General features: G+C 43.1%; 3 protein-coding genes across 27 annotated transcripts in view; 1 reads left to right on the forward strand and 2 right to left on the reverse strand.

Annotated features, from left to right (window-relative positions):
- Positions 1-13,152, reverse strand: part of kank4 (KN motif and ankyrin repeat domains 4) — a 36,124-nt gene extending 22,972 nt beyond the window's left edge. For 2 of the 3 annotated variants that reach the window (XM_029000853.1, XM_029000859.1), the window contains exon 1: positions 12,165-13,152. The gene's annotated coding sequence lies outside the window, so the exon portion shown is untranslated. The remainder of the gene's footprint in view (positions 1-12,164) is intronic. The other variant, XM_029000858.1, reaches the window with a different exon arrangement.
- Positions 13,153-13,687: 535 nt separating this feature from the next.
- usp1 (ubiquitin specific peptidase 1) lies at positions 13,688-19,099 on the forward strand. 3 transcript variants are annotated; one of them, XM_029001970.1, is made up of 9 exons: positions 13,688-13,812; positions 14,804-14,998; positions 15,091-15,220; positions 15,679-15,780; positions 15,858-16,027; positions 16,113-16,780; positions 16,878-17,042; positions 17,138-17,339; positions 17,598-19,099. In XM_029001970.1, the coding sequence occupies exons 2-9, from the start codon at positions 14,826-14,828 to the stop codon at positions 18,331-18,333; spliced, it is 2,346 nt and encodes a 781-aa protein (XP_028857803.1). In that variant the 5' UTR covers positions 13,688-13,812; positions 14,804-14,825; the 3' UTR covers positions 18,334-19,099. The 3 variants fall into 3 exon arrangements, with proteins under 3 accessions (XP_028857803.1, XP_028857805.1, XP_028857804.1); XM_029001972.1 differs by having other exon boundaries at positions 16,881-17,042; XM_029001971.1 differs by having other exon boundaries at positions 15,094-15,220.
- Positions 19,100-19,151: 52 nt separating this feature from the next.
- Positions 19,152-23,214, reverse strand: part of dock7 (dedicator of cytokinesis 7) — a 31,379-nt gene continuing 27,316 nt past the window's right edge. For 15 of the 21 annotated variants that reach the window (XM_029001965.1, XM_029001963.1, XM_029001960.1 and 12 more), the window contains 7 exons: positions 22,202-22,327; positions 21,526-21,615; positions 21,177-21,413; positions 20,947-21,090; positions 20,746-20,852; positions 19,928-20,095; positions 19,152-19,610 (listed from right to left, as the gene is read on the reverse strand). In XM_029001965.1, the coding sequence (XP_028857798.1) occupies positions 19,568-19,610; positions 19,928-20,095; positions 20,746-20,852; positions 20,947-21,090; positions 21,177-21,413; positions 21,526-21,615; positions 22,202-22,327 (915 nt within the window). In that variant the 3' untranslated portion in view covers positions 19,152-19,567. Of the gene's footprint in view, positions 19,611-19,692; positions 19,713-19,927; positions 20,096-20,745; positions 20,853-20,946; positions 21,091-21,176; positions 21,414-21,525; positions 21,616-22,201; positions 22,337-23,214 lie in introns of all 21 variants that reach the window. The other 6 variants (XM_029001966.1, XM_029001962.1, XM_029001969.1 and 3 more) reach the window with 2 other exon arrangements.

A 23,214-nucleotide genomic window follows, 5' to 3' on the forward strand; every position in this document is an offset into this window, starting at 1 on the left:
AGAGAGGCTAAATCCCCTAGGCCATCTGTCAAAGAGAAGTGTGTTTACCCTCATGAATACCTTTCAAATCAAAATCAATCATCCAAAGCATACGTGCAAATCAACACACACACACACACACACACAAAGTTTAAGCTCCTACCTAAAATTCTGAAATCCACTAAACAACCATGGGGAAAGCAAGGGAATTTGTACAGAGTGTTATATCCAATGATGTTAGTCATTTGATCAATAAATTATAAAAAAATAATGACGGGGAATCTGTCATGTTTTCATAGCTGCACAACATCTGGTCAGGTGACACTGAAGATGGTGCAGTTGCATGAGGGTTGCAGCAGATGTGAACATGCACATCTCTACCAGGCTGGCCTGTTTAGCAGGGAGCTTAGTAATTAGTCACTGCCATCTAAACGGCAATATTCAGCAATCACTCTGATCGAGCAAGAAGATCGGCAAATTACATAACCTGCTTTACAGGGTACCAGTATAGTGGATATATGCTCAGATTGGTAAAAATCTCTCACACACAACATACACAACTGCAAAGAAAGTGAATAAGGAAATAAGTAAAAAACACACCCAAACACATGAACGTGTCTGTAAATACCCGCCAGTTTAAACCAGGCCAAAGGAACTGCCTGTTTTGGCACTGAAAGCAGACGAGTGATAAGAAGCACAGCCCTGGCAGAGCAATCTCAATACTTCACTTTGGCGATAAGATCACAAGGTCGTATTAGCGACAGCCATCACTGGTCAGAGGTCTCCTGCTATACAAGTGAACTGGTCTCATGTGGTGTGCCTTGGTGGGAATTGTTTGGGGTGTGTGTGTGTTTGGACTGCACATTGCAAAGAGCATCTGCATCTTCTCAGTTAAAAATACTTTGTGCTTTTAAAGTGATAAAAAAAAAATTGGCTCCAGAGTTGAAGACATATTGGCCCTCGAACCCCACCTCCACCTCCTCCTCTTCTCTCCATATCTGACCCATATGCATGACCCTCTGGCTTTGGCTTCCTGTGCTCTCCTGGCAGGGGGACGGTGGTGTTTCTTTGATCTGCTCTCATTCTTTTTTATCTCACGCTTTGCTTTTTCTTTCCAAAGCTGAGTGCCTACAACAGTGAATCTCGGCCAGCCTCAGATCTTAATGACAGCAGCCGGCGAGGAGTTCTGATCTGGGGAGAAGGGGTCTCATCGCTCACTAATGCAATCATTGGTCCATCGGCAGAGCTGAGCACAGCTGCTCATGACAGCTCGGCAAATAAACGCCTCCAGTGGAATCTGAAGATCTGACTTTGCTTGGCAACTGCAACATACTGCACACTGATAACGATACCGAGCTCCATGTTTAATGAACAGCCATTGACTGCTGTATAAACGTAGTGATTTAAAGGGAAATACTGTGTTAAGCTGTTTTTAGTTGCTAAAAAAATTGCTCCTTAATCATAGTTCCCACATAATCTACATTTTCAAAAGTCCAGAATTATTTTTCAGATTGCATCTGACATCTGCACACCATTTAGTTTAGTTCCCTGCACACCTTATTCTGTCTTATGTATCCTTCATACATATGTCTACAGTATTAAGTGACTAAATGTAATACCACGTACACCCCAAGTACACATGTAAAATATGTACAAAATAAGAACAGAGTGCTATATTTTTGTACTAGGTAGGTTGAACACACCTTGAATAGTTACACATGAATGGCAGCCAGTTGTTCTTACTATACACAAGAGATGTGTGTACAGTAGCATGTCTTGCTTGTTGTTTAGCGTTTTGAAGGACAAATTTTAACGTTGTAAATGAATCACTGATGAGTTACAGGAGACAAGATGAAACTGACAGAGGCAAGTACGGTGGGAGAAAAATAACTTATTTTGTTACATTTTATAGATTTGTGTAACTCCACGTGTTTCCTGCCACCACCCAAAGGCAGGCACACTAGGTGGACTTTAAAATGGCAATAGGTTTGAATGCGGGAATGACTGGTGTGTGTTCCCAGTGGTGGGCTAGCACCTTGGCCTCCGCCCAGTGTCCCAGGACAGGCTCTGGCAGCCGCGACCCAGTTCTGGATTCTGCAGTTATGGAAAAGTGACAGAGTGAGTGAGTTTTGAACCCATGGGGATATTTTGAATGTGCTATATAAATGGGCAGTGTGGTGATTATTTGAGAATGTCCCATTTACTAGTCCTTCAATTAGAATGCTAGAATTAAGATGCTGATAATGATGACATCGCAAGGATGGCGAGACATGGGAACTAAAACTGTTAATCAAAGGAGGAAGGGATGTGATTGCATCCTGTGCCAAGCTTGTCATCACTATGGGCTCCTCCCATTTTAAACATGTATAAAAAATATGAACAGATATCTTCTGTAAGTAAGAAATTGGCTCCTGGGTCGGTAGTTCCTCTTCTCCAACATACAGCTAACTAGAAAACAGTCCTTTCTTATTGGTATTGGCTTATTTCTGCAAGTATGAAGGCATTAGGAAAGAGCATTACATGAGCGCAATGGTGCCACGCCCCCCTATAATCAGGCCCCATATGTCTGTCTGTCCAACACACTGCCCATCTTTATATGCAATCAGAAGATTAACTGGAACAACATTCTGCTTGAAGAACCATGGGAATAAAGGGAGACAATGCCCACATTATACTCAAACATGGGAACAATTGCTATTTAATGCTGACCCGACAGATAGCTATGGGCTGGGCAGATTTATAAAAAGGAAGAGAAGTAGCAAAGCATGTCCATTTAGCAGTGGGACTAGAAATATGAACACAGCAGACACATGGAGATGCACCAGAGAGGAGTTGGCTGCTATATTGTGAGAAGTGATATCAAATTTACAACTTGGGAAGACAGAACTGGAGGGAGGGATGCCAAGGTCAAAGACAGACACTAAAGTCTCTGAGGATTGTGGGATCCAGTTCCATTTCGGCTTCTCCTGACCTCGCCCCACCTCTTCTCACCTTCTCCTATCCAACCAGTTCCTGCTCCAGACTACGTTACCTCCCTACAGCTGGATTAAAGGACTGAATGAAGAAAGCAGAGCCAGAACTGTGTGGCTTTTTCCCTCGCATCCACCAATCTCACAAACACACAAGTCTACCTAGCTATGAAATTTACGTTTATGCTTCTTCTGTGAAGGTCACTGTGGCTTCTTCTGAGCTATAATTACTTTCTAAAGAAAGGAATAGTCAGACTTTGGAGTAGTTTGTCTTTTTCTACCTCAGCAGAGTCATTGGCTCCCAGCTACATTATTTTAACAGAATAACTCGCTGAACGTATTGTGTTCACACATGAAAGAAATAAATGCTTATTTATACTTATCATTACACCCAGAAATACAGAGTCAGATAACTATAATCTATACTGGGTTTTACGGTCAGTCTGGAGCCCTCAGACTGCTCAGCAGGGACACCATCGTTTCAGACCAGAGAGGTCAACTACAACCAGAGCGCAACCAGAGCATTCCTCACAGCAGCCAAACATCAAGAGGCTGAATTCGACATGATTTACCATGTCTGAAACTGAGCCTGAAGTGACCCACAAAATCTCCTAAAAATCTCAGTATTTTGTTAACCAGCGAATGCCCCCGGTCGGCCAGGACAAATACAGACTAGCATTGTGAAACGTTCGTACAACGCATAAATCTCGGTATCCATTTAAATAAAAGCCATCTTTGGTGTCTTTTAGTAAATGTGCACAGTAACATGTTGTTCAGCGGGCCTGAATAGCAGTGGGCAGTGGTGGCCTAGCGGTTAAGGAAGCTGCTCCGTAATCATAAGGTTGACGGTTCGAATCCCGATCCGCCAAGGTGCCTGAGGTGCCACTGAGCAAAGCCCCGTCCCCACACACTGCTCCCTGGGCACCTATCATGGCTGCCCACTGCTCACACAGGGTGATGGTTAAATGCAGAGGACAAATTTCACTGTGTGCACCGTTTGCTGTGACACAAGTGACAATCACTTCACTTTAATTTAAGCGTGTGTCTCTGTGTTCAGGTCCACATCCGTCTGATCTAAGATGAAGGCCTAAGTGAAACCTGGGCCCTTTGCCGTAAGATATTCATTTCAAAAGATGTAAGTAAAAACACACTATTCATCCCTTCTTCCCGCCATTCACCAATGACAACGAAGGCCCCGATGGCCCCGAGCTGCTGAAAAATCATATAATGCTCTGGAAGTGACAGAAGGAGAGATTAGCAGTGTGGTCAAGCGTTGCTCAATGTACACTGTGGAGCAAAATAAATTCAATAATCCCTTGTTTTCAGAACAAATGGACTATTAAGTAACAGTGCTAAACCCTTGAGAACTGTGACATCCTGATCCTCTTTTTGAGCCAAATGAAGCAGTTGCAAGCAACATGCCGCTTAATATATATGTCACTTAAATTTCAGTTTCATGCAGCATATGTAGTTCTGGTGCCAATCTACCCTGCAGACACGACATTAGACCAACAAAGCATCAAGTATATTTCCATTTGTCAGTGACTTGGGGAGGAGTGGAGACTCTCCCGCTCTGCTTCTTTTCATTCACTGGCTCCGAAATGGGCCGGGGACAGCGGTGCTGCACTTAACTGTTCCCAGAATCGGAGCCAAAATGTAACAGCCACAGAGCTTAGTGTTTTCCTGCTGACGGTCATGGGAATACTACTCAGCTCCTATTCTATCAGCTTCTATTTTGAGCTTTCTGAGGACGAAAAAAAAAAACTGATATATTCCCATGGTTCTTCTCTAGGAATAAATATCAGTACCATATGGATACTGAAGGGGGGAGAAGTTCAGCTCTTCACTCACCGAGGCCAGATTAGTGGAAGTCCATGGACGTGTTGGCTTGAGCCACATGCCTCTAATCATGCAAGGTTACTGGGTTGGATTTGGTTTCTAATCAATCTTAGCCGCTGTCCCAGCCCATTAATCCTCTGGGATGGTGTGACATAAAGTGTGGCCATGTCATTTAAAAGGGTTTTACCACAATGACACAACTATCTCCTCTGTTGCTGCAGAGCATCATCTTCAGCAGAACAGTCCCTAATGATCAAATGAAATACTTAGTCTGACCATATATTTTTAAACGCAACTCTGGTTACCAGTTCTTCATCATACCTAATTTGAAAGGTTATGCCTTTGAAACCTTACAACAGTCCTTCCATGGGCATATTACTGCATTTCCTATATATCCCGTGCTAATATTGCGTATAGACCCATGATCTGAGAAGCATGACTAATAACATCACTGGTAAAAATTATTTCTCCACTAAATTTGAATTAATCTGGATTAGACTCAGGGGAGATGCCACCCGGTGGCGTGGCAGTTTGTGACGCTGAGTACGACTAAGCAGTTTTGGAAAGTGAGTGAGCGAGACTCAGGGGACTACGCCATGTGCGACTGTCTTGGTAAAACAAAATACATCTCTTTATAGTTTGACTGAAAGACTGAAAAATGAGCCATCAAAACATAAATGTCTATTGCAGTGTGACCATGGGATGTGCAATGGATAATAAACAGGTGGAATGACAGGTGACATGTCACTGCTTCAAACGACAGACCACACTTTCCATTAGACTGAGACCCACTCATGCCACCCTAAAATAATCAGAAAGGCCCACTGGTAAGTTACATACACATTTGCATGAACCACACTCAAACCACCATTTTTAAAAAAGCTCCTTTGGAGTGACTGGTCCGTTTTTGGGGTCGCAGTCTGACTGATACCTGTTCCCTTACAACTGTTTCCTCTACACTCAGTACATCAACAAGACTTTTGAAGATCTGAAAGGGCCAGACAGGCAGGTACTGAGAAAAGGAGAAGAGAAGTTACTTTTTAGTAACTTCTGAAGATCTTAAAGGAACTCTTTTGTTGGAGGATTAAAGGAAATCTGAAATCCTCTGCAATAAGAAAATATTGCAGCAGAAGGCAAGAGATATCAAACTGCCATTAGATAAATGGCTAGTCAACAAACCAATTCTGCATTCACGTCCCCAGACAAATAGCAAACCAAGGTATCCATTGAAGAAAAATCGGATAACAGCTCATGAACATGCAATATTCATACGGAAATCTGGATTCCTGACTCAGATGTTACATAATTTGCAATGCGCCATGTTTTCCAACACCTTGCATTATCATAAAAAACACAACAAAAATGGAACATGGACAGACTTGAATACTGAAACAGACTTAGGTGCGATAGGGTCGAAAGCTTTGAACCGCTTCAAATTGGATCCGGATTTATTTTCAGGGTTTTGTGCATCCAGTTACACCACAGGCATGATGAAGATTTAATAGGTTGGTGTGTCTGCGAGGCTGAAATGTAGAGCATAAAAACTGAGAAGCATTATTGCTTCTTGTCTTTAATGAACATTCAACAGCAGCTGTTAATGAAATGAGCATTAGACTTAACCTAATAAGTACAAATGCTATAAAATTTAAACTCTTAAGACCAATTTCTACCACTTTAGTGGTACAAAATGAGGGTCTTTATTGGCCTCTGAATACAGTGGGCTATATTTTCCACATGCAGAATAAGATTCACTAGGTCACCCACCAGAACGCTTGACCTAAAGCCCAGAAAACCGGATTGTTGCTCTCATGGTCTACAGCAGAGATCACGTTTATGATCTTCAGTGACATAACCCTGTGCACAAAAGCCTTTAGGGTTGTAGAGAACAGAGGGAAATGGAGTAGAAAGGAAAGGAAACTGTGCTAGAAGTATAGCTGTCAATCATCCAAATGGGCTACTCATCATTTAGTTCAGAAATATTTACACTCAACAAAAAAAATGGCTGGTTTCCAAGATACAAATGATGAACAAGGCAAGTCCTCTTTGACACCATGTAGTCATATATTTGTTAAAATACAATCTGAAATCAGTGGGAAGCTCTCCAGCTCTACTTATACTACTCTACATATCTACACTCAATAATAGATTTTCATTATGAAAGATCCAGCCCAGCCAGGAAATGGCCCGTCTGCCAAGGGCTGGAGCTGCAGTCAGCATGAGACTGCTGACACTGATAAAAACGTGAGACAACAGGCGGATCGGTCACTGCGCCTCCTGCCCCCATCGTTCATACATGCAGCATGTGAGCAATCATATCAGATTCAACAAATGCTATCATTTCACAGACAGAGAGCGAGAGAGAAAGAGACACACAGAGAGATGGGAGGTGGTACGCAGCCAGGAATAAAAACCTTTATTTCTTTTTTTTTTATACTTACATTTTTGTGACAGGCCTACATTTTGATGAATAAACGAATAAAGAGGAGGGAGAGGAGAACGCCAACGCCTCTTCTCCCCATTCTCTCACAGCCCTGGCATCCCGGAACTATGTGTGCCATTTGTACCCCCCTCCCCCTCCCCCACACACATACACATATTCTCAAAGAACCTTTGTTATGTTTTTATACGAAAGATTCTTCTGAATTTGTATTCCTTGTGGTAGGGAACTGAGTGCTCACTATTCAGTGTGCAATTTGTCTAGTGAATGTTAACACCTCAGTAGAGCCTAGATTCCAGTTAGCTCAACGTCATTGCGCACATAAACATTTTTTTATTACAAACCCTGTTGAATGGTGGCATCCAGTAACATCATGTATTCATAAAAACACACATGCCCACACACAAATATATAAAATATCCATTCTGGCATATTCTCCAGAACAGCTTCCCAAAATGTCCCATATGTGTTTAATGTGTCTTGGATGTGGTGACTTAACATATTATGACTTATTTGTTAAATTACTTATCATGGCATTTAACAAATTTTCATACCATTGGTCTAGTCTTCAGTGAAGCTCATGCCCAGTTAATGAGGACTTTGGAAAACTGCATAGGAATGTCATCCAACCCAATCACATGCCTTTAAAGGAACGGATGGATTCATGCCAATGCACCTAAAAATCCACAGACAAAAGAGTTCCTCCAGTCAACGGTTTAATTTAAAAAAAATGATTTGTCAGTGATTTAAAGTGTCCACAAAACACACAAAGGATTGTGCAAATGAAACCAGTGCTTAAGCAAAAACACACCTGCAAGCCTTTCAAGCTCAGCCCACACTCATTCACACAGAACCTGATATTCTGATATACTGCGGAGGTTCTCTGCGTTTCCAGGCTCTACTGGAGACTTTGGATCGAACCCCAGAACATTGAGTTTTGGGTTAACGTTACGCCCACCCAAGCCTCGCAGACTCGTCAGCACAGGGTCGGCTGCACTCTCGCCAAGCTGAGGTGTAAAAATGAGTCTCGGGTCAGTGCAGAGGTGCGAGAGGGAGGGGGCAATAACGTGCTACCCCTCACCGGCACGAGCAGAGGGCGAGGTCATAAAGTTTTCATTAGACAGCAAGTCACCTGTTCTAAAATTCATGCAAACTGCTGTATGAGCGCTAGCTGGCGGAGCACTTTGGGTTTCACGGTTTTAGTTTGTGACTCGAACATAAACACCAACACTCTGATGGAAGATCACACGGTGCAAAGCCTCCAGTGACCAGAATAAACTGGGAAACAGTCATGTCACAGCCAGTTGTATCGGCTATATCATTTATAATATGATAATACGGGCTTTTGTGACCAACAGTCAATCAGAAAGGGATGTACAGATACATTGGCCCCTCCAAAAAAGTTATATAAAAAGTATATTTATTTATAGAGATGAGGTATCATGAGCACAATAATTAAAAAATAAAATCTAAATAAAACAAGGTTTCCCTCTCCTGCAAGTGACAATAAGAACAAAATTCCGTTCTACCTTGCTTGACAATATAAAGCTACACATTAGAGCACATTAGTTATGTTATTAATAATATCTCAAATACATAACTTTTATTAAACACAAATAGACCTATCGAGAGAATGCTTCAGCACAGCTGGAGAATCGCCATATTCCCCTCCATTCTGCTGTAGAACAGAGAGCGCGGGCTAAAGCTTCTGGGAAAAAGGAAAGTGAATTCATAAAAATGTGATAATTTAAATTACTGTCTCATTTTGTAGGATAAGATAAATCCTTTGATTTATATAAATTAGCATTGCTAGGGGCTTGCTAAATTCCATGGAAAATATTTTGGTATACACAGCCATATCTATATTGGAATATCACTTCGTCCAGTATAGCCTTTTGTCTTTCTAAAGTGCACACACACACACACACATACATACATTTATATATAAATAAAAGCTTTATATATGCTTTATATATATACACACACACACACACACACACATATATATATATATATATATATATATATATATATATATGTATAGTTTTTTTTTAACAGAAAAAAAGAGATTTCAGGGTATAAATAGTATTTACATAAACTGATTGGGAATGAATTAAGCAAAACTTTTCTACTTTTTCTTGAACCTCTAAGAAATGAATTGAAATAGTTTGGGGTATCTGATATGTTTGTGAATTTTCTACACACAAACATATATGTATGATTGGGTCCAGACTGGCTGCAGACGATGAAAGAAGAATTAGATATTTCCCTTCAGGCAGAGTTAACACATTTTCACAGCACAGACTTTTTTTCATCACTTGACAGCTGGAGACCCAAACAAATGCCTCCCTGCATGTCTGTCACCAGCGTAATCTCCCAGCAAGGAAGAATCAGGATTACACGGAAAGCGCTCTCTTGGGAGCGTCTAAAACACATCCCAAGAACATTTCAACATCAACAGCACCACATCAACCTTCTTCAGAGCTTCCACATGTCTCATCAATTCTGTGAACAAGAACGTGCCGAGGTCAGGAGTGCAAACGGTGCTTAGACTCCTAGTGCGTCTCCACGGACTGTGATACAATCAGCTCCATTCAGACTGACTGAGCGTATCTTAAAAACAATCCTAACTTATTCTCCATGTGCTCAATGGCCATACCTCGCCAAGGTACGCACAGTATAGATGGAACAGATATAAGATCACTTTGCTGTTGGCTGCAGCTCTCTCTGGGGAGACTGAATGTCTCCGTTCAGCGCACTCCAGCACAGCACACCCGGAGAGACGTGTCTGTGCCAGAGAGTGGTGGCACGCTCCGGTCAGCCGGCAAAAGCCATCTTCTCTACTGACAACGCCGCTCCACCGACGTCCGGTAGGGGAAAGGCCTGGTTCCACTGATTTACTGCCACTTGTCTTATTCCCCACTTCTCAGCTGTTAGGGGTCTTGGGGTTTCTGAAGGGCGGTCCCCAGCATGCAAAATTACCTCATCCATTGTTTCCCATTCTGCTCCTGGAAAAAATTCCAGGAAAAGGGAGCACCTCAGACCGCCTCCCCCTACAGCCAGGCTCCCATACACCATACCCCTTCTCTGGAACATTTCAAGATCCAAGCACCTTTCCATATTGTCTCCATGGGAATCTCCACAGAGATATTTGTATTGTTCCTGCAGCAACAATAGTGGCAGGCGCATATCTCCACTGGCCATTTCCTTCCTTCCAGCAGATGTGTAGTGGATCTCTGACTGAGAGAGACATTGAGAGATGACCAGTCCTCAGGCTAAATCACAGTCTAAAGTGATCTCAAAAGAACTCAGACTTCGAGAGGCAGCAAAATCTGACAAATAAAACATGATGTGTATAGGACTATTCCGACAGCTCTGAATAGGATTCGGAAACACGTGGCTTCGATTACGTGTAGCTCATCATAGTATACAAACAGTTTTACTTCTTACCACGTGACGAAAAAGAGATTAATAAATGTATTTTTTCATCTTCTTGTCCAGAGTGGGGGAAGAATGAATGAATGAGCTGAAATCAGGCAGACGTGGCATTACGGCAAGAGATAATCCCATGTAGATGTGCTCTGAGTGCACATGCATCTGTACATGCCTTTGCATTATAATTTGGTGGAAAAACAAACACTAAGCATCATGGGGTAGGATGAGGGAACCAAGCTTTGGCAACACTGAAGAAGATTATCAGGTCCTCCTGCTCCACCTGCCATCAGGGCTGCATTTCACACTTGCAGTTCGCAAAAAGGCTGAAAGGTGCGAAATGTAGACTACAAAAATAAATCCTGGCGGTAAAAACAGTGTGAAGGTCTGAATCAACTTAGTTCAAGCAGCACAAGGAACTTGTTTATGAATATTATGTATGGGTGGTAGGCTGGATACAATAGGTTTTTACCCCAGTTCCTGGTAAACCATGCAACCAGATTGATTTCTGAAGAATTAGAGGTAACATTCAATAAACGTGTGAGCAAAAGAATGTCTGGTGTGTTTAGTCAAATGTGTATGAACATTCCATGTGTGAGATACAGTCTCGGCGGAGGGCCCACTGATCCTGGGTGAGCCCCAGTGGGGTGTCCCACCCTCCGCCGTGTCTCTAGCCCCCTCCCTAATTCCCAAGTGTCCCATTCACCTACAGAACAACCTGCAGCGAGAGGGAAAAGAGACCATGTCAGGTGACTGGCTGCTTTGAAGAATTAAATTCCAGCTCTTCACCTCATCAAATCCACTCAATGCACACTTTCTTAATGGGTGCAGCAGATGATTTGGGACCAGACCCACAATCCGAAAGGCTCCCGTTCATGCCAGTGCTGGATCACAGGCCTATTTGTAAATCAAAACAGGGATCCCAGTCTTTAATGTCTGTACCACAGTGTGGGGGTGGCCACTCTCTCCTGGAACTGTGCAGTCAGGTAAAAAGGTGACTGCTGCAGCATGCCCGCCGAGCAGGGATCTGCCAGAGCGCATCTTGGCTTAAATGAGCGAGGATCGAAATCAGACGGTGCACATGACTGTGGCATTTTTTCCAGCTGGTACATTATCCGACCCGTCTGGTGGCAAGCAAACAGAACCGTGGTGTACGTAGACATGGAATGTAGTGAAATGCAGGGACCCGGCCACAGCAAGGAGAGATGCAGACATGCTGCAGTGTACCATGCAGGCACCTGGGAGAGTCTCTGTGTGTTTCAATTCTTTTTAAAACATACCCACTACACCCCTAAAATGCCGAATGGTCTTTAAGATAGCCACATTAAATAAAATATGCAGGAGATAAAAGGAGGAGAGGACAGGCAGAACCTGAGAAATGTGGTGATGGGGGGGGGGGCAGGCAACGAAAGACGAGACGAGTGGCGAGCTGCCATCCAGAAGATGAAGGAAGCACATGAAAAAGCACAAGAGAGGAACGGAGGCGAGGGCAGCGCATTACTTCTTACCTCGTTTCCCTGTCTGTCTGCCGCACAGCGCTTCATTTAAACGCGACGCACAGCGGCCGTGGCCAGTCCTCCTCTCCCACTCCCCCTGGCAGCGGCAGCAGCATCTGGAGCCGAACGTGGAGTCGATGGCGGAGCCCTCAGCAGCACCAGCACTGCGCCTGGACACACCCCCTTCCCCCGAAGCCACGTCCAATGGAAGATCTCTCTCTCTCTCTCTCACACACACACACACACACACACACAGCATGCATCAGTCAATGCTTGGGGATTAAGATGGAGTAGAGGGGGCAAAAACATTCACACTACAGACAGAAACAAAAAGATGGAGATGTAGGGTGGGGTACCGTGGCCCACGTGGTGTGGGTTTGCTTGGCACCGGCTCACTGTTAGTGGCCTGTGTTTCTAACACATATTGGCAGCACTGATTAGAAAAACAGCACAGAAGAGTTTGGGGGTTGGGGGGTTCAGGACATGCCTCTCGTCTCAGTATTTCTCCGTGTTGCACAGGTCACGTAGATCCCAGATGCTGGCTGTTTACTTCTGGTGGGAAGGGGTGTGTGTTCCCTCACACAGGATAACACAGTGACGTGCAGACACGTGTGATTCGGCACCGTGCAATAATACCGCGTTCCCCGGTCACGAGTGCGGTCCTGCGTGCATTGTAAGGCGACAATCACGCACTGCGAGACTGTCTGTGTCTTACCCTGCGTTTCGAGACGGGGGTCTTCTCGATGCAGCCTGGCCTGGATGCATTGTACCAAAATGCCGCCACTGCGGCTTGAAAACAGCGCCACTTTATTATAAGGACGGGTCGGCTGGTTATTTAATAAATCGTGCCGCATGGCCGGTACATCCAGTTAACGATAGGGTTCAAAAAATGAAAAAGGCTTTATTCAAATTCAGATAAAGAGCCCGCATAATCTGAATAAGCGGAGTTTATTATGGCAGTGGCTGTTACCATCACCATCTGACATGAAAAGATGTCCACCTGCTGGCAAATCAAAGAACTTATTCCACATGTCTTTTAATGTAAAATGAAGACAAAGAGTAACATAAAAAAATCTATTAGTTCACGAAAAATGCACAGCAAGGCAGCATGTCTGCTACGTATTGGGTATTATTTAAGAAATAAACACATTTTAACAAAAAAATTGAGATGTAGTAAATGTTTTGGTAAATGGTTGATGATATTGATACTTTGAAATGTGGATAAGTCGTTTCCAAATTCTAAAAAATTCGTTTTTGTTTTTGCCATTCCAAATGGCAAAATGTTTTAAAGCATTAGAAACTCGCGCATCATCGCCTTCGCCGGCACAGCTTCTATCACGTGGTTTGCTTAGACGGCCCAAGATAATGCCTGAAATCAATACTCGACGCTTTAAATTATTTCATATTTCACATACTCCCGCAGGCGGTCTCATTTGCACCGCTGCATTGCAACCAACACCCGTCTTTTTGCACATTCTGCCGTAGACTGGACTCGCACCTCGTTCAGGACCCCGCGCAGGCACCGCCTTGGGAGCCTCCATTCGAAAAAGCGGCAAGTTGTACAGGCGCGCGTCGGACTGTTTACTAACCGAAGCGGACGACTAACAACGTTCGGCCGCGGACCGAATCCCCGCTTAACATGTCCGGCGTCCGTCAGCTGGTGAGTTCGCCCGCCTCGGGCCGCTCGCGTGTGAACGGCTGCTTTGGTCACCCACAGAGTTAACCGGCGTGCTCCGCGCACCCCTCCCGCAGACGCGGGCTAGCTGCTAACGCGCTACAACCGGCGGCCGTGCGCCGGGCGCGGCTTGCCGACGTGCTCCGGCTCTCCGGGGGCTGAAGTCGGTGTGATCGCGCGGCTGCTGTTTGCTGGTGAATTTTTTTCCCCCCGCCGGTCATCCGCGGAAGGAGGCGCGGGGCCCACCGGGAAGTTTGCTCCGGCTGGCCGTTAGCTTTAGCTTCGGTGCGTGGGGCTTTTTGCGCCCCGGTCTGGAAGGGCGTGAAAGTTTGAGCGGGCTCGTTTTTGGGGGGGATTGTCGCTCAGGCGCCAGGTGGTGTTGGAAACACTTGACGTCACGTTTTAACTCTCGATATTAATTTTATTACCGAGTTTTTTTTTATTATGGTTCTCTGCACATGTACATTTGTCCAACGTCTTTCAACTGATCACTTTTTATGGTCCAATGTATTTTAATTAAAGTAAAAACTTTAATTAACTTATGCAAAAATTGGTTTGCGTTGAAAATGCACGATATGCAGCCTTGCACAGTGTAACTGGATGACTGTAAATAAATACATAATTAATGCATGTAAACAAAGAGTGTCTAAGCTTCCTCGTCGGATCTTTGTTGGTTTTAATGTGTGCAGTCACTTTTATAATTTTAAGTGCTTGGTTTCTATACGGTTTAGTTTGTAATGGAAATAATTTGCATTTAAACTAAATGCACAAACAAATGACTATATTCTCCAGAAAAATGTTTTAATCTAAGTGGGCGTTGGTTTGTCAATTAATGAATTACCGGTAACTAATCATGCTGGGATTACATGAATAATTAGGATTTGTAATCTAATGTCTATCCCTGCAAATGGTGTAACAAACTAAATACTAAGATGTGTAGGATTTTAACAAAGGCTTTCACGCTTCCTCCCCACAGTGAGTAGAACTGCAGTAGGAACATGCCAGGACTACAGGGCGATACCGTCATGGCTGCTCTCGGCAGTCCCATTAAGAAGAGCAAGCTGTCCCTCAAGTTTTTCCAGAAGAAAGAAACCAAGCGAGCGCTAGATTTCTCTGAGACGCAAGTGGAGGAGCAGGCTGCAAACCCAGTGGGATGTGAGGAGCCTGCCAGGTAAGAGTGGGACAATTTTATTTTTTTGCTTTTTCTGTTTCTATGAACAGTTGAGACGATGCATTATTAATATGCTTAACTAATTTCTTCAGCAGTTGTGACCAGTCTGTGCCTGCATTGTGTTCACCATCACCGTCTGGTTGTGAAAAGAAAGAGGACTTGGTGCCCTTTGTTGGCTTCAACAATCTGGGAAACACTTGCTACCTGAATAGCATCCTGCAGGTGGGCGCACATCCAAACCCTTGTTAGATTCTTGGGGTGAAATCCGAGGTTCAGGTGATTCATCGCTTAGGCATAGTTTATTTAGAGGAAAAAAGCTGTTTTTGCAAAAGTTACAATCGGCCGGTCAGTGCCTCTCACACTCCTCACTAAGCTCCACATACACACCATGTTCTTATACCGTGCAATCTACTGTGCGGGTCCGAAGGCCGAATGGCTGTAGCCAGCACGTCTAGGTTACACATTGTTTATCAGAACTTGGCCTTGTAACAAAACCATTATTTCATGGAAAAACTAGGGACAAAGAATAGAGAGGTCGTAGTCCTAACATTTTAAGCTCATAAAGGGTTACAACTGAAACCAAGCATGAACAAATTAAAAAAAAAAAAAAAAAATCTATATATTAATATGTAAAATCATACTAAATCGTTGACAATTTTTGTTCATTACTGTTTACTCAGGTGTTGTACTACTGCCCTGGATTTAAAGATGTCATCAAAAAACTGTACAAGTTGTCCAAATCCAGAGAGAAGCAGACAGAGAGGAGTGTCAGGGATGAAGAGGTTGGTTTGAAGTCATGTCGTTTACTTTTACTGAGTCTGCTGCTTGTAGTTTAGATTGTGTGCATGTGTTATACCAGGAGGGGGCTGACCTGGATGAACAGGACCCTGCACACATGGAGCTGTTAGGCAGCTTTTACAATCTCATTACCTCTGTGGAGCTGCTGCAGTCCAGCTTTCTGCGCAACCCTGACAAATACAGTGAGGGGGATCTGGCCACACCACCAAGGAGGGTGCTACATACACTCAGGTTCTTTGATTTGTGCCATATATATCTTGCTTATACCCATTAATATATTCATAACAAATAATTAACTAATATTGGCCCTGTGCAGGCAGCTGAACCCCATGTATGAGGGCTACCTGCAGCATGATGCCCAGGAAGTCCTTCAATGCATCCTGGGATACATTCAGGAGGCTTGTGAGACAATAGGCAAGGAACAGAACTCAGAAGCTGCTGGTCAGAGGGCACAGGGAGATGCAGATAAGAGCTTAACGGAAGATGACGATGGTGGTGATGGCCCACTCAGTGGAAAGAGGAAGAGTGACACAGAGGCTGGAAATGCAAAGAAGAGACCCAAATCCCAGAGCAGGACCAAGAAAAGAGTTGAGGAACAACAACACTTTACTCGTTCCAAAAGAAAGTCATGTGGTGACATAACAGTAGAGCCTAGTAGTCCAACTGAACAGCCGACAGACAAGGTGGAGAAAGAGAAGGAACAGGTGAGTGACACAGAAGGAAAGGACTGCACAGAAGAGGTGGGGAAGACTAAGAAGCGGGCAAGACTGAGTTGGCTGAAGCCATCCGGGAAGCAGCCCAGCATCTTCTCAAAGTTCTGCAGCATGGGTCGCCTCAGTTCTCACACAGGAAGCAAGACAGAAGGCAGGCAAGATCATGAGAAGGTGAATGGAGAGCATCAGGAGATAAAGGAGAAGAGTGAAGTTGGGCCAGACAAAAAAAAGCCTACAGTAGTTGAGAACCAGAGCAAAGTTCTAAGTGAAGGTATGTTATAGCAACAAACTGAAGAAATCAATGTCTCCATTGAATGTAATAACTATGTAAAACTGTAATATATGTATGTATACTCTCTTGCCCTCAGAAGACCTGGGTTTGGACATGTTAAAGCACCTCTTCCAGGGTCAACTGGTATTGCGAACGCGCTGTCTGGAGTGTGAGTGCTACACGGAGCGCAGAGAGGACTTTCAGGATATCAGTGTTCCGGTCCAGGAGGATGAAGCTGAGAAGCCTGAGACGAGCTATGAGAGTGAGTCTCTCTGTATTTCCCAAACGCACACCCACAGACTGTATTTCCAAACCTTCTAGCTGTCTGTTGACACTTTTTTCCACCATTCTCTTCAGTTTCTCCGGAGCCCAAGTCTGAGCTGAAGACACTGAACTGGGCCATCTCCCAGTTTGCTTCAGTGGAGCGGATTGTTGGGGAAGACAAGTACTTCTGTGAGACCTGCCAGCATTACACGGAGGCAGAGAGAAGCCTCTTGTTTGACAAAATGCCAGAGGTCATCACCATCCACCTGAAGTGCTTTGCTGCCAACAGCACAGAGTGAGTAATTACTCCTTTAAATTCCCTCATAAACGGAATAAGTAACTATGGACATTTTAAGTAAGTGAGTAAAATTTGTTGTCAGTATGGTCTCTTACTTTCTTTTACCTAATTTTGTCTGCATCTTTGACACCTTTGGCTTGTCATTTAAGAGTGCCACTTACACAGACTCAAGATTTTATTTACCAGCCTGCAATTTGCCATCAAGATAAACCTTCAATGAATTAACTTTTTTTTTTTCCAACCCTTTACCTACAGACTGGACCCATATGCCGGCCTTTCCAAAGTAAACACACCCCTGCGGACACCACTCAAGCTGTCCCTGGATGAGTGGAGCACAGGGCCGGTGGCTGGAGGCCATCAGTATGAGCTCTTTGCTGTGGTCATGCACAGTGGTGTTACCATCAGCAGTGGCCATTACACCACTTACATTCGCATGATGGGCCTCCACAACACTCAGCTGAGGGAAGAAGAGGAAGTGGAGGCAGGACAGAAGGCAAAATCTCTAAAGAGGGAGGAGCTCCAGGACTATGATGATGGGGAGGTATCATTCAGCGTTGGTGGGAGGGGCCAGAATGCCAATACAGCTGCTGTTTCAGTCACGACCAGCTCTAAAGCAGCAGGGAAGAAGTTGCTTGAAGGAGTTGGGCTTCTGGGAGGGCAGAGGAGCTTGACCAGCTATGAATTAGGGGCTGGTAAGCAGACCACCCATGATAAGACTGCCACCGTGCCCCCTTCCTGCTCCTCAGACAGCCAGCTCCACAATGGAGGGATAAAGAAAGATGTTGGCACTGCTAAGGACCAGGGCCCAAACACCAATCACCAGGCTCTGCAGAACCTTCTGGACTATGAGGGGAAGTGGATGCTTTTTGACGACTCTGAAGTGAGGCTGTATATGGAGGAGGACTTCCTGCGTGCCTGCTCTCCTGAAACCTCCAGCACCTCCACGCCCTACCTCCTCTTCTACAGAAAAACCCAGCAGCAGCAGAAGTGACATGAACTATTTCTTCTAACCATGCCCATTTTGTTGTTTTTAAAAATTAGATGTCTATGTGTTCTCTCATCAGTGGTAACTGCCATAAACCAGTTATGAAAGCAACTCTCTCACTCATGGATCATTCCCAGTGAGCAAATCACACTTGAACTCTACTTGCAAAACGCACGTTGGCACTTATTGGCAGTGCATCTTACAACTCGTTCACCATTATGAGTTTGCATTGTGAAAAACCCAGATATAAATTTTTCTAATTCTCCCATTTGTGTTTTTAGTTTTTTTTTTATAAATATATGCAAAGAGCAGAATATATTCTTGTACTTCTAGAGTTTTAGGTCACAAATGGTACCACACTCATTATAAAGTATAACTAAGGGGATTAGATGTATTTACAGAAGACTTAAAACCCTGAGATTTTATTTCACCTACAGCCATGTAAAACCAGCTCTCATTCCACAGTTGGTCTTTTCCACAAGAAAGTAATTTAACCTAGAAATGTTTGGTGTGAAAATGTGGTGAATATGATTGCAGGGATAAAATTTCTCTCAACTGTACCTCTTACCCAACAGAACAAGCTAGTTTTATCCAAGCTGTGTAATTTGAAGAGACTATTTCTGTGATTCTCTTTTCATAGTGTTTTTTTTTTTTTCCCTTCACAAAAAAAGGCCTTTTGTGGATATGTGACATTTGTTGATTTGTAAGTGAATTCACTTTTTTTTTGTATATTCTCTTGTACCAGTCATTAAACACCAGCATTATCCTTTAACTTCACCTGTGTGCATGTGCTTCCATTGACCAGTGTTATAACAATACATTGGTACAGGCATTAAAATTTATTTAGTAAAATAAACAAAAGCTACATAAAATTGATGTTCAAAATGTTTCCCTATTAAAAACAATAGTACCTGTAACAAAAAACTGAACAGTCATGATAAATAGTTTTTTTTTTTTTGCTTGCTTGTTTTAGGTTAAATAGGAAACGTTCAAAAATGCATTGGAACAGTAAAAAAAAAAAGTGCACACAAGTTGAATACAGCTTAAACAAACACTGTATGTACACAGTAAGATTCATCTCAAGTTCCAACGATTACATAACAGGCCATTATGTAAAAAGGTAAGGTACTGAAATGGCAAAATGAGTTGTTTTTTTTTGTCACAAACACTGACCTCTCTGTAGAGCTTCTGATATATACATACAAATAAATTAACCTTTTTTTGCCCCATGTGTTCATGATCACAGGTCAAGCTTCCGAAGGCTCATTCTGCTGAAAGAGTCTCTGTAGGAAGAAAAAAAAATTGAATTGTAGAGGCAAAGCTGGACAATACTGGATTGGATAACTGCGTGTCAAGCATCTATACCTTGTCAGGTTGTCCTTTTGCTGCATGTTAAATATGTGAGAGGAGGGATATTACATCATACAACTGATTACCATGGTAAATTATAGATTATTGGATTAAAGAATGATCATTACTATGTTCATAGCTGTAGTAATCTGACTTTTCATTGACAATCATCTATTTAAAAAAAAAAAAAAAAAAAAAGCAAACATAAAATAATTCAAAACCATGACACCCTGGCTCCAGCACTACTGACCTGTGTGAGTTGACTTGCAATACTGGTTTGTAGAGCTGGGGGATCTTCCTGTTGATGAGGGGCTGCAAGGCCTCCTTTAATCGATGGTAGTTTCTCTCTAATTCTCTCTGATACTCCTTTTGGTCGGGGCCAATCAGACTCTTGTTTTTGCGCAGGGCATCCTCACATCTGTGGTTTAGTTACACAGGAGATGGGTAAAATTAAAATTCTGATGCAATGTTGAGCATGTCTTAAGAGCACCCACAAAACCAGCAATTTACCATCATATTTTCAATCCTATTGCTTAATTTTACCAAAATTACTCAAATTTGTAAAGTCACACCTGTGGGGGCAACAAATGCGATTTACACGATATATCTGTCTGCCTGTCAGTTTTGTTATTCAGTAAGTTGTCTTACTAGGCCTATGTAGACCTTGCATGGGAATTACCAAGATTTTCTATCGCAAAAAAAATGAAGTCCTAGAGGTCTGCAAGACATTTTTACATGTGAATTTCTTTCCACGCGACACCTCTCACGAAGACCCACCCCCTTCTCTGCTGTCTGCAAACCAATGAACAAGTGTTTGATGAGAGAAATTAGGAAACATCTGCCAAAACAATGCAAACAGAGAATTACTTAACATTCCAAATGAGTAAGGGATAGCCTCATCATGGAAAAATGATCGACACGTATGGCTCCCACCAACTGGTAAGACCTCAAACTCATCCTTGTCATGACAACACTGTGCTAGGCTATGTAACTTGAATTTCATACTGCTAACCTAAACATGACGCTACTTTCTGCCACTTCGTATTTATGACTTCTAAAACTTCTTACCTCTTTGTGAAGTCTTTAAAGCACAAGCGGAGTTTGTTATGGTGTCGGTAAAGCTTAGGATCACTTGGAATTTCAGACAGGAACACTTGGGCCACCTCTAGGGGTCCCTAGAAAAAAAAATATTCATGAAGGTATAATCTGCATTTCAGGACTTCCTCAAAATATGGTTTATCTACCTAAACACAAACCGCCAAAAGTTACCTGGTTCACAGTGGTGCCCACTGATCCTTGCAACACCATTTGTAACATCTTGGCATCAGCTGGGTCCTGATGGGTGGCGAATGCCAGCTCCTGCGTCTTCTTCTGCATGTCCTCTATAGCCACCTCAATAGGCATGGATATTATCTGGGGAAGAGGTGCCAGGTCAGCATGTTACACCAATGTTACTCTGCTCTGTTCCGACATGAAGACCCTGAAGTATTGTAGCACACCTCTTCCTTATGTATGATGTTAATGCGGGTCTTGATGTACGGGAAGGCGTGGGAGGTGGTCAGGATGGTCTTGCGTTTGTACTGCTCGTGGAGGTCACCGTGAGCCCTGCCGTCCAGAGTGAAGGGCGTGCAGTACACAAACCGTCGCAGGTTGTAGTTCTTGTCGAAGTATGTGATGCGGTCTTTCATCTCGTACGTGTCAAAGTATGGCTCCACGTATGTGATCTGAATGAATGCCTGAGATGGAGGGAGAGCAGGTTATCTCTCCATTTCTTAAAAAAATAAAATCTGTGTTATACTGCAGAGGCACAGCAAAAAAGCAAGTTTGATAGTCAGTCCTGGTGCTTGCCTTATTTGGGTCCAGCTTGCATTTGTCCACAGGATTTGAGTCCTTAATGACTTCCACTTGGTCTTCTCCAAACCGTTCCCCATAGAAGCCCTGAACGTATACAGAAAAAAAAATACATATTTTGATATAGCTGATATTCATTCAATAGACCAAACCATTGATAGAAGAATGATTGCATCACCCATTTGATCATACATTATCATTTGTTGCTTGGGCAGTATGGAGTGTCAGGGCCCTACAAAAGCATACTCAAGACAGACACCACATTTTGATGACCTGCCTAATGTTAAGTAGGTCTCTCTTTTTCCACTAAAATTTGTTGAGGCTTAGACTTGAAGGTCATTTCCCACAGTGGATCTTTGTGCCTTATCACCAGAGCTACAGCTTTGAAGATGCCCAGTCATCTAGCTCTTATAATTAGATAAAGTTGCTCAGATCCTTGCGCTTGCCCATATTTTCTGCTTTAACACTGAAATTAGGAAATATGTTCACCCTATTCTCTCTATTCTCTCCCACTGCCTGGCGCTTGTTATTCACTTTTCCTTCCAGTGGTCACAACGTTGGGGGTGATGCAGGTGTCTATACTCTCATTCCTGTTTGTGTCATATCCAGGCATGTTTCTTGAAGCTAGGGAACACTCCAGGCACACACTTCATGACTCTTTATGATTATTTACCTCTAGTCTGTGTGAGATTTCTGCCAACTTGGTGATGGCAGGCTCTTTGTACACAAACTCCTGCTCATCCAGGTCTCCAAATTTAGAGCCGTAAAATCCAACTCTAAAGTATGTACCAAACATTCGCTTTCCATCCTACAACATACAAGGAAGGATGATTAGGAAAAAAACCTTAAAAACAAACTACACAATACGGAGACTTTTCTTAGTCACTTGGTCACATAAACTGAAAATACTTTTCCAAAAAATATGTTTTAAACCAACATCCACCATATATTCTTTCTAATGGGATAAAAGGAAATGAGGGGAACATGTTTGTTCAGCAACAAATTGCAAAAAATAAGACAAACAAATGATAAGAACCTCTATCTGATGAATGAATGCAAATGTTTACACAGGCTGTGGATGTAACCCTCAGAATGTGGTAACATCCATATCCAGAGGCAGTGAAATATTCTTTTTTGTTTGTTCGTCCCATTTGTCCAAACCTTTGCAATGACCTGACAACGACTCATATCAAACCAATTTTACACATGCAATGGAAACACAGCCCTTGAATTATGAAACTGAGGTTAAGTCTCTGCTCCCCAGTGACCTTCCCATTTTCACAACAATATTTCAGGTCACTGACATCGCGTTCAGCCATTCTAGAAACGTGCATGGCAATAAATGTCACTTAAAAAAAATCGGAACCAAAGATCACCATGTACACCTGATTACTTGAGCAGGCATTCAGAAGACTGAATTTCAACAGAAAAATAAATCCATTAATATTTCAAAAAATATTAGCAAAAAAAAAAAAAAAAAAAAGTGAAAGAGAGAGCGAGGAAAGCGGAAAATGAACTTGGCTGCAAAGATGAGCAGTCTTTATGTTGCTCACAGGTGGCAAATTCTCTCTCACGCCATGTGGGAGAACAGCACCGTGATCCCTCATTTCTAATACACTGGCATTTGGGTTTAGAGAAGGAGGTGGAATTTACAGTAGAAAAGAAAGGGTTAAGTTGCAAAGGCCT

The sequence above is a fragment of the Denticeps clupeoides genome, chromosome 13, assembly GCF_900700375.1.
Source record: "Denticeps clupeoides chromosome 13, fDenClu1.1, whole genome shotgun sequence".
Taxonomy (NCBI): Eukaryota; Metazoa; Chordata; class Actinopteri; order Clupeiformes; family Denticipitidae; genus Denticeps; species Denticeps clupeoides.

Bases quoted from the DNA above. Each gene is read 5' to 3' on its own strand.
- usp1 (XM_029001970.1), top strand. From the start codon at position 14,826: ATGCCAGGACTACAGGGCGATACCGTCATGGCTGCTCTCGGCAGTCCC. The intron at 15,221-15,678 runs GTGGGCGCACAT...CTGTTTACTCAG, and splicing joins ACCTGAATAGCATCCTGCAG to GTGTTGTACTACTGCCCTGG. The intron at 17,043-17,137 runs GTGAGTCTCTCT...CATTCTCTTCAG, and splicing joins GCCTGAGACGAGCTATGAGA to TTTCTCCGGAGCCCAAGTCT.